At 31.0% G+C, this 11,629-nt stretch overlaps 1 protein-coding gene across 1 annotated transcript; it reads left to right on the top strand.

The window, feature by feature from the left end:
- Positions 1 to 2,296: 2,296 nt before the first annotated feature.
- On the top strand, positions 2,297 to 10,299 carry LOC140049147 (receptor-type tyrosine-protein phosphatase kappa-like). The gene is made up of 14 exons (XM_072093964.1): positions 2,297 to 2,325; positions 2,763 to 2,839; positions 2,970 to 3,006; positions 3,535 to 3,632; positions 3,976 to 4,098; positions 4,575 to 4,738; positions 4,912 to 5,047; positions 5,675 to 5,806; positions 5,999 to 6,098; positions 6,320 to 6,393; positions 6,962 to 7,219; positions 7,710 to 7,849; positions 8,252 to 8,387; positions 8,617 to 10,299. The coding sequence occupies exons 4-14, from the start codon at positions 3,543 to 3,545 to the stop codon at positions 8,689 to 8,691; spliced, it is 1,428 nt and encodes a 475-aa protein (XP_071950065.1). The 5' UTR covers positions 2,297 to 2,325; positions 2,763 to 2,839; positions 2,970 to 3,006; positions 3,535 to 3,542; the 3' UTR covers positions 8,692 to 10,299.
- The last annotated feature ends 1,330 nt before the right edge of the window (positions 10,300 to 11,629 follow it).

Here is an 11,629-nt window from a genome sequence, read left to right as displayed (position 1 = left end):
TTGCTATTTTGATAGTGTAAGTAAAATCAACACCTGCTCTACAAATTCTATTTCTATTCGTATATAGAGCCATCGATAGAAAGTAATCATTTTGCAAATGGAACACATTTACTGTTGAAATGGAACGCTTCTACATGTGACATTCCAGACTATCAGGTGACCTACCATTATAAACTGTCAGGTGGTATATTTCGTCAAGGAACTACAACAGAAACTGAAGTTATATTTGGTGACGGAATTGAGCCCTGTATAGAATATACATTCACAGTATTAGCGTCGTATTTAAACGTTAATACGACATCTGACACAAAGAGAATACAAACAGCACCCTCAAGTGAGTTAGACTTTGTATGCAAAAATACATTTAAATTGTTGAATACTATGCAAACATGATATATTCAACCCATTATATTAATTTCTTTTAGACCTATTTATTTATGTCATTAAAAAAAACTTTGTTTAATGAGGGCGAGTCAAAACAAAAGAAAACTACTTTCTGCTTGTTATCTTTTTATAACATAAATTTAACAGGGATTCAAAGAGCATTGACAATTAAACAAATATTTTTGTGTTGAATCATTTTTAAATATTTTTGCTATTTGTAGTGTAAGTAAAAACAACACCTGCTCTACAAATTCTATTTCTATTCGTATATAGAGCCATCGATAGAAAGTAATTATTTTGCAAATGGAACACATTTAATGGTGAAATGGAACCCTTCATGCGACACACCAGACAGTCAGGTGACCTACCATTATAAACTGTCAGGTGGTATATTTCGTCAAGGAACTACAAGAGAAACTGAAGTTATATTTGGTGACGGAATTGAGCCATGTATAGAATATACATTCACAGTATTAGCGTCGTATTTAAACGTTAATACGACATCTGACACAAAGAAACTTGTGTTTGAGATAGATTGTGATCGTCAAGATAGCAACAAGAATGAGAAAACAAAAAACTATGATAAAGAAGGTTTGATAGTGTTTTCTAAAGTATATCTATAAATTCATATTAAAACAGCAACAGTTAATTCACTCTACCTTTAGAAGTTCATTGTTTTAAAAATCTATCGTTTAAAGAAATACAAATCGACTACAGAGAAGTGAAACGTTCCGATTTCTGTATCAAAACATAGGGTCATCTGAGCACGAACATTAACCTTTTATTTTGTTATTAACATTTAAATTTCTGTATACCGATAGGTGTAATAATTGGCTGCATCTTCGCATTTGTTGTTATTCTCTTGATTCTAGCAGTCCTAATTAAACGGTAATTTGTATAAGCTTTTATAGAATTGTAAATATTATAATAATCGTAGCTATTCCAATGTGTAATAATAATATTATTACACATTATTATTTTGAACTTTTCGAAATCTTTCAGACGCAGAAGTAAGAAATCTTCTGGTATACCTCACACTTCACAAGTAACACAATCAGGAGGTAACATCAAAATGTTGTTACATTTAAGTAAAAATGAGTGACAATAAAGCATATAACCACTGTATTGATCTTGTCCTAGCTGTATATATATTTTTCCGCACACAAGAAAAACACAATTCTTCTGTAAGCCAAGACAACTTAATTTCACTTTAACCTGTTTTTAAATACTGAGTTAAAGCTGACATTTTGCAATCTTTGAAGATCAATCTTTAATAACAATGCTATTTTATTTTATGTTTTTAATGTATCGACGAAGATGACAGTAGATGTGTTGCAAACGTGGAGCCAGACTTTGAGTCTGAATCTGCCTATCAAGAACCTGATTCTGAACCAGTGTATGGTAACACACAATTAGACAGTAACCTAGAATACAAGCCCGTTGAGTTATCAAAGCTACATGACTATGTGATGATGCGGCAAACGAATGTTGAAAATGGCTTTGAGAAAGAGTTTGAGGTACGCTGAAGATTCTATTACATTTTTGTAACATATACTGTTTTTAACATTAACAGTATATGTTACAAATAAGGCCTAGTAAGCCAACTAATCTAATCTGAATATAATATTTGCGCATGCGCACATTTTACAACTAGTACTATTTCATACCGTACCCGTGAGGGTGAGTAAGACGCGTAGTTAATTAGGGCTTGAGATTGAATCATTTTTCGGTCCACTTTTTGATGACTTTACAGTAGCTTATCAACGAAATAGCAAAGAAGTATTTTTTTTTTCTTATTCTTATAGCCTTTTCTAAATAATATCATAACAAATATATTCAATATTTCAATTCAGAATCTTGGTAACTTGCCTGCATTCCCGAGCACAATCGCTAAATCGTCAATAAATAGAAAGAAGAATCGATATGCAAACGTCATTCCATGTAAGTTTAATTAATGTTTATTTGTAATTATAAATAAATTAATTATTTTTACGCTTATACTTCTACGTACGTAGAGACTGTTGAAAACACTGTATAACATATAACTGTCTATTTATTGGTACAGTATATTTATTTAAATATAATAATTGATTTATACTTTTATATACTGTTATAGGCCTAATATAAACTGTTAAAAACTGTATAAAATATAGGCCTAATAACTGTCTATGTATACGTATATATTTAATTAAATATAATAATATACGTATACGCATACTGTTGACCTAATATAGACTGTTAAAAGCTGTATAAAATATAGTAGTTTATTTATACATATATACATATATACTGTTACTTAATATAGTCTATTTATACGGTACGTATGCTGTTACGTAAGCATAGTCTATTTATACGTATACTGTTTCTTTCATTTTTAGATGACAACACTCGCGTGGTATTGGACCAGATTGAAAACGTTCCTGGATCCGACTACATAAATGCTTCGTACCTAGATGTAAGTTATAATAAAAATGTAATGAATTTAAAAATTATTACACGGTTTCAACAGTTGGTTAGGCTAATTGTTTTTTGTAACAATAAAAATTGAAGCGGTCATTAACCGGTACATTTCATTTAAATTTTAGGGCTATAGAACACCACACGAGTTTATCGCTTGCCAAGGTGAGAACAATGAATATGTTGGTCAAAATTCACAATATTACAACATTATTACACCCCGCGTTGAGTGCAAATGGTCATACGGAAGTTACCGCTCTTAATTGGCTTTTAGCATGGTTGTATTATTTTCTCTAAATACATTTGAATTTGCTCACTATTTTCCTTTTATTTATTGATTCTTACAAATAGGCCCTATTATATATATTCTGTATGTACAATCAATACAATAGATACTAGCTTCCTAGTCTAGCAACAGTTCCAAGACATATTATGTAGTACAGTATTATTGGTATTATGATGCCAATGAATCAAATGTTTAATATAAGCTTCTTTGACTTCAATGTTATTTTTTCTAACTTAAATATTCCTCTTGTTTTATATAGACATATGCATCTACATATATATGTTTGTAGCTTTGATGTTATTGCTCAACACAGATCTATATGTATTGTATATTTTAAGGTGAGGTAGATATGCAATGTAGTGTAATAAAGTCACCATATATTAAATATTATTTTTGATTATTTGCAGGGCCAAATATGGCGTCAGTAAACGATATGTGGAGAATGGTGTGGAAGGAGAAGTCTAGAGTTATTGTTGTAGTGACTAATCTTGTTGAAGGAAGCAAGGTATTAAACGTTGTTTAAGATAAAATCTTTGATAGCGAATACCGGTAACGATGAATATATTGCTGTGATAAATAAGGAAATAGTTTTATTTTTTTTATATATTGTTTTGCTGCAATAAATAAACACTGCAAAACAATGTGAAGATATTTTCATTCTGATTGTATTCGCATAGTTCGGATATGTGACAAAACATTTTTGCGTAAATGAAAGAATAACAGAAAAATTATCACAGCTTCATTTTTTTTTTTTTTTTCGACTTCAGACACAGTTCGTAAATGTTGTTAGAGATACATGTGTTTTTACAAAAAAAAAGGCGTATTGAATTATCTTATGTTTTTTACAGAAAAAATGTGAACAGTATTGGCCAGATGTAAACGGTAGAAAAGTCTACGGAGACATTTCTGTAACGAACGACAATGAAGTGAACCACGGTTACTATGTGGCCCGTATCTTTCAACTTCAGAAGGTATACATCAATACGTTTTAAGTATATGCTACTGGTTTTTTGTTTTTTTTTTTGTTTTTTTGCAAATGGTTTCAAATGAGCAATACATTTGCTTTGCTTAAGCTTCGTTTCCATATATAAAACACAACAAAGTTGACCAATCCTGTCAGTTCAATTTGGTCTGGTCAAATTACTTGCGTTATAACAATTGCGTAGCCTGAGCTTCTAATGTTTATATGCAATATTGAATGCAATTGTACAAAAACATATGAATATCAAATTACTGATGTTTTTATTTTTGAAGAGGGCAACAAAGTTAAACTCTACAAATGTAAAAAAAATAATAATAATAAAGCATGGGCAGCCCAAAAAAAGAAAACTACGAAACATATAAAGTACGTTTTATTAACGTTTATTACGTTTATTTAATTAAAAATGTTAGGCGTATGTAAAATTTTTGGTATTTCAAAACATTGCTTTACTATCATTCTGTATAGGTAGGGCATGACGAGAATATCTATAAGGTATATCAATTTCAATTCACTGAATGGCCTGACAAAAGTATTTCAAACGAAGTCCCGCAGTTGGTCCATTTTATACAAACATTTAGCAAAACTCAGCAGGAATTTTCTAACAGTGTACCAGTTATTGTACATTGCAGGTAATCCAATACTCACAGTTTATCATAATATAATTTTTATGGTTGATCACAAGTCTAAATTACTGTATTACAAATACAAGCTTACTGTATTAACACATTAATGGAATTTAGGCCTAACAGCTATGCCTTATCTTTACTATCTGTAACTGGCAGCAATATGTATTATCTTTTAGCGCTGGAGCCGGTAGAACAGGAACTGTGATTGCTATTGCTGCCATGTTCGACATGTCGAGAGAAGAAGGAAAAGTGGATGTATTTAATTTCGTGAGAAAAATGAGACAGAATCGTACTCAAATGGTTCAAACAGAGGTTGTACATCATTAATATTGGTTTTTTTTATGTTCCTTCCATTGTTACGATTTCTGTTCCGATGCGATGAATGATCATCTGTACATAAAGAGTAAAAACTCGGACATATAAAAACAAGAATAAAGAACCAAATCATAATGAAAGCGCATGAAATAGTAGAAAGTTGTGGCTTGATCGTTATGATGTTTGGCTACCAATCCAAGGGTCCTGGGTTCAAATCCTGTCATATGTCAGGATTTGTTCTCATGACAATTTGCAACTCCACTCCCAAAGACTTGTAATTAGGAGCATCTTGTGTATGTGTTTGTCTTGTGAACGGGATTGCCACCTTTGATAGAAGGATAGTGAATGAATTCCTTGGTAATTTGCCTAAAATGAGAATTTAAAAAAAGTATTATTCGGAGAACAAAATCCACGTTGTTTCCTTGTTATTCACGCCAAGAACGGATCCATTGTAGTATTAGCATTATACTAGCAAAGATAACCGCTCCATGTAGTTTAATGCCTTACTTAAATACTACTACAATTCTGGTCATTATGATAACCCATGCATTACATATTACCAAAACGAACAATCGTACAACTGAACCCTCTCATATAATATAGATTTTTAACTGACATTTTTAGGAACAATATAAGTTCATCTATGCTGTTATACTTGAAGAGTTGTTTTGTGGAGAAACTGTAATTCCTATAACCGACGTTGAAACACTGAGGCAGATGCAAAGGAATCCTTTGACCATTGATTATCAACTCAAGGTAAATTGATTTCGAATCAATTTCATTATTGCGCTGTGTGGCATAGCTATTACAACACTAGTTGGTTTGTACTCATGTGCAATTAATCGTCACATTTCTTCACATAAATACATCATTCTTGTGACGTCATACAACAGAATAGAACATTTCATGTTTAAATTCACAACACGTTTTCTTATCTTTCTACTTTAGACTTTGAACAGTTTGTTTTCACGTCCCGCTGATGATCTTACGTCACATGGAAGAAAACCGGAGAACATTTTCAAGAATAGATTCAATGAAGTATTGCCGCGTAAGTACCACAATTTTTGTTTGCCATGAGCCTTAGATACTTGAACACGTGAAACGTTGAGTTACTTACATTATTTCTACCGTATATGTGTTAAAGCTTTGCTCGGCCTTTTATTGTTGAGGTGAGGGAAATCCAGTCCTGAATCCGATCCTTTGTGTACATATGCTTCTATTTCTGTTTACGAAGATCCATGATTAACATGTTTTAGTTTTGTCTTGCAGTAAACAAAGCTCGTCCATTTTTGATGTCATCATCCGACCGTGGTACTGATTACATCAACGCATCATTCTGTGACGTAAGTCGATTTGTTTTTTTAAATATCATTGTGATTTGAAAACATACAACCAAACATAATTGTATTCAAGTAAGGTCTGTTGTAATTAATTTGTGTGTGTGTTTTATTTTTTTATGAAATCTTCACATACGGGATTCACATACGGGATTCATTCTATCTTATTACGGGATGCATTCTGTCTTGTTACGGGATTCATTCTGTATTGTTTTGGGATTCATTCTGTCTTGTTATGGGATTCATTCTGTCTTGTTATGTGATTTATTCTGTCTTGTTACGGGATTAATTCTGTCTTGTTACGGAATTCATTCTGTCTTGAAACGGGATTCATTTTGTCTTGTTATGCGATTCATTCCAGACTCAGGATTTTGAAAAAATAAATGTTCGGAATTTTTACCTTGCTATTATTTCTGTACGAGGTCCACCTAGTATATTTATGGCGTGCTAATTGTGCAAAATGTTTTTTTTTACAAAATACTAAGCCGAATCGCAGTATAGAACCTAGAAATATCCGTCTTTCATGCACTGTATGATAATATAATAATAATTTAAAGTATTACTTTTATTTTAGGTTTACTATAACCGCAACGCATACATCGTTACGCAAGCTCCACTGGGTAATCCAGTGGACACTAGTGAGGATTTTTGGCGTTTGGTGTTTGACTATAAATCTCAAATCATCGTACAGCTGAATGACATGGACCAGACGTGTGCAACTTATTTCCATAAACAAATCAGACAACCGCTGAAATGCGGACAATTTATTGTCACAGTCAAAACGGCGGTTAAGAACAACTTCATGATCGAGAGAAAAATATCAATTAATAAGGTATGTATATATGACTACCTAGTTTATGGGTAGGATGATTGAGACCGTAAGCTGTATATTATATTGTAGCTAAAGTTAGTTATATTGATTATACTAGTTATAACTACTGTAGTAACAAAATTGCCAATTCATTTGTTTGAATTTTTGACTGAGTAATTTAAATGGGTTTTTTAAGTTCAAATAAATTATCATAATACTAGGAAGTGTTAGGCCAATTAAAAAAATCTTTAAAAATAGCTAGGTGGTTTGAACGCCAGCCGAGTGATCTGGAAGTCGTAGAATTCGAGTTCCACCCCGAGAAACATTTGCAAATTAAAGTAAAGTATTTTATAATCATTATTGTGACTTATTTAGAATAGTGTAGAGAGTATCGGTAGAAGTCAGAGTATGGGTAAAAGTCGGAGTATATCGCAAACATCTGAGAAAAAATAATTAAAGGAAATTCTTCCCTGATAATCACATTTATGTTTTTATTTATATTCTATCTAAGGATAACAACTTACGGGAGATTGATCACTTCGAGTTTCGCCAATGGCCAAAAAGCAAGATGATACCAAAGTTGGATCCGTTTGTAAAGTTAATCGCAAGTATTGTTGGTTCCAACGAAAATCCAATCATCGTTCATTGCCTGTACGTAATAATTATTTGTTTCAATGGTTTTAATAATTAAAAATGTTAAACTATTTTAAAAATTATTATACAAAGCTTGAGGACGTCACAATTTGTTGTATGGCCTGTTCCTACTCCAACAAACAGTTTGTTTTGTTTTCTTTTTATTTCTCTGCCATTAGAAATGGCACTACTGACTAAAAATTGTTATTCATAAATAAAAACAGTTGAACACGGTCTTGATTTTGATTGAGCATTCTTAGCTGCAAAGCATTTGTAATCTCAATTTGATCTCAGAAGATCACAGAACGGCGTCTACAAATGCTCCTTCATAATTTTATATTTAGAAAATCATAATGTTCGTATGTACCATACTGTAATGTATTGTAAATATTCATTATCATTGTGTTTCTGAATTTTTAGAAATGGGATTCGTAGATCAGGATTATTCTGTTTAGTACATTCAATGATCGAGAAAATGAGAAAAGAAAAAATGGTGGATGTATTCCAGGTACTTAAAATTCTGCGCTCAACATGCCCTACTATGGTGGACTCTAAGGTAATATCTTTTATCATTTACTGTCTGGTTTTGTGGTAGTTTTTACTATCATTTTCATCCATATTTGTTATTTGTATTACTTATTTTTTTTAATCCGTTTCTATAATTGTGTGACCTACATTTCCTTGCTTTGATTATTTACAAATGTTTATGATTATTATTGTACAATCTGATGCAAGTAAATACATTGATCTAAGTCAATACATTGATCTTTCAACTTTACTTTTAGGCTCAATACAACTTTTGCTATGAAGCGGCAATATTCTATTTGACGGACTACTGTCAGGATTATGCAAATTTATAGTTAGATGGATGTAAACTTCTATCATGTGCGCCGTCGCCGGTGATATCATTGTGGAGCCATCGTTTTTTAGTGTTTTTAAACAATAATAATAATAATAAAAATTAATTATGGTATTTTATATTATAGTCTGCTACAAACATGATAATCTGCCACAAAATAATCTGCCACAAAATAATCTGCCACAAAATAATCTGCCACAAAATAATCATATTCGTTACAGCTGCAACAACAGTATATTGTGCCACAAAATCGTATTCGGCCAAAACAACATATACTGCAAAACTTCTGATTTAATAGAAATTTACATTCTGTCAAAATGACATTTACTGCCACTACATCATCATAATATTCTGCGACAACATAATTATATTCGTCACATCATATTATAGCCTATTCTGTTATAAAATCATATATTCAGCCACATCATAATATTCAGCCACATCATAATATTCTGCTAAAAAATCATAATATATTCTGCCAAAACATCATTTATTCTGCCATAACATCATCTATTCTGCCATAACATTATCTATTCTGCCACATCATTGTATTCTGCCACAGCATATTCTGCCAAAACGTCATATATTCTACAGTATATACTGCCCAAACATCATTGTTAAGTTACATGTCATTCATGATATGATATATGCTTTCTCCAAAAGGCAATAACAGACGACAGTGTCCATAAGGTTTATTTATATTGGTGTGACAAGACTTTTTTCGATATAGCTATGTACAATTCATGGTATTTTTTTCAATTTCATTTTTTATATCAGTAGAAAATTAAGAGTAATAATTAAGTAGTCATTTGTTGTTTAACATTCTCTATCAATTGAATATTTATTTTGCTGTTACAATTTAAAAACTTATGACGCGTATTCCAGGATTCCCTCAAGTTCTAAACATTTTACTTTTAGGGTAAGAGAAAAATGATTTGCCATCAATAAAATAATTAAATAATCATAATTAAAACTAATTAAGGCGATCTATTTATGCTATGCCAAGTATGATAAGGTTCAAGCTTGCAAAGCCTATTTATAAACCTAAATTTTACTTTTTTACATATTTAAATATATTTATGCAGGCTATTTTTTGTTATTCCGGCAGTTTTATTCTTTACGTTGTATACATAGAAATATTGTTGAACGTGAACAATAAATTGAGTTATGAAATGAATGACTAAGATTCATTTAGGAAAACGTTTTTCAATAGCTATGTACAATTCATGGGTTTTTTTTTTATCAATTTTATTTTTTATATCAGTAGGAAACTAAGAGTAATAATTAAGTAGTCATTTGTTGTTTAACATTCTCTATCAATTGAATATTTATTTTGCTGTTACAATTTAAAAACTTATGACGTGTATTCCAGGATTCTCTCAAGTTCTAAACATTTTACTTTTAGGGTAAGAGAAAAATGATTTGCCATCAATAATATAATTAAATAATCATAATTAAAACTAATTAAGGCGATCAATTTAGGCTATGTCAGGTATGATAAGGTTCAAGGTTGCAAAGCCTATTTATAAACTAATTTTCTTGATTATTACATATTAATAAATATATTTATGCAGGCTATTTCTTTTTATCCTGGTAGTTTTATTCTTTGCGTTGTATACATAGAAAAATTATTCAATATGAAAATTAAATTGAGTTATGAATCTTCCAAGAAAAGGATTTTTCGTAAACAAATTTCGAGAATTTTCTACATAAATTGGTGTTATGAAATAATATTAGTGCTTTTATTTTGATCAGAAAGAAACTTTATTATATTAATAGATAATATTAATTTTGCCAATTTTTTTGAAAAAAAATCACTGTATCATCATTTTTGAAAATATTTCCAAAATACTGGTTACTATAGCATAATAAAAAAAAATTTAAAAATTTGTTTAAAATGGCCAATTTGCGACCCTTTTATTTGTTTGACATCAATGGTTACTATAGCATAATAAACATGCGCAGAGTCAAATAATGGGTTCTGCGCATGCCAATTATGCTATAGTAACCAGTTTTATCCAAAAATAAAATGGTAGAAATTTGGCCATTTTTTAGAAAAAATCCCTGTGCTATAGTACAGGAAAAATCTCGAAAAATTCCCATTTTTCGACCCTTTTATTTTTTTGACATCAATGGTTACTATAGCACAATAAACATGCGCAGAGTCGAATAATGCGTTCTGAGCATGTCACTTATGCTATAGTAAACATTATTTGGCAATATTTTGAAAAATCCCTGTGCTATAGTACTGTACAGGGGAAATCTCGAAAAATGGCCAATTTGCGGCCCTTTTATTTGTTGACATAAATGGTTACTATAGCATAATAAACATGCACAGAGTCGAATAATGGGTTCTGAGCATGTCACTTATGCTATAGTAACCATTATTTGGCAATATTTTGAAAAATCCCTGTGCTATATAGTACAGGGAAATTCTCGAAAAATGGCCAATTTGCGACCCTTTTATTTGTTGACATAAATGGTTACTATAGCATAATAAACATGCGCAGAGTCGAATAATAGATTCTGGGTATGTCATTTATGCTATAGTAACCAGTATTTGGTGATATTTTGAAAAATCACTGTAACCAGTTTTATCCAAAAATAAAAATGTCAAAATTTGGCCATTTTTTAGAAGAAATCCCTGTTCTATAGTACAGGAAAATTCTAGAAAAATTGCCATTTTCGACCCTTTTATTTTTTTGACATAAATGGTTACTATAGCATAATAAACATGCGCAGAGTCAAATAATAGGTTCTGCGCATGCAAATTATGCTATAGTAAACAGCTTTATCCAAAATAAAAATGTCCAAATTTGGCCATTTTTTGGAAAAAATTACTGTGCTATAGTACAGGGAAATTCTCGAAAATTTGCCATTTTTCGACCCTTTTATTTTTTTGACATAAATGGTTACTATAGCATAATAAACATGCGCTG

The sequence above is a fragment of the Antedon mediterranea genome, chromosome 5 (assembly GCF_964355755.1).
Source record: "Antedon mediterranea chromosome 5, ecAntMedi1.1, whole genome shotgun sequence".
Lineage (NCBI taxonomy): Eukaryota > Metazoa > Echinodermata > Crinoidea > Comatulida > Antedonidae > Antedon > Antedon mediterranea.
This window is presented reverse-complemented; position numbering and strand designations above follow the sequence as displayed.

What these genes read in the sequence shown, in the direction of transcription:
- LOC140049147 (XM_072093964.1), top strand. Translation starts at nt 3,543, where the DNA reads ATGGCGTCAGTAAACGATATGTGGAGAATGGTGTGGAAGGAGAAGTCT. An exon ending in ATTCAATGAAGTATTGCCGC is followed by an intron (nt 6,099 to 6,319) that starts GTAAGTACCACA and finishes TTTGTCTTGCAG; the next exon opens with TAAACAAAGCTCGTCCATTT. An exon ending in CTACTATGGTGGACTCTAAG is followed by an intron (nt 8,388 to 8,616) that starts GTAATATCTTTT and finishes CTTTACTTTTAG; the next exon opens with GCTCAATACAACTTTTGCTA.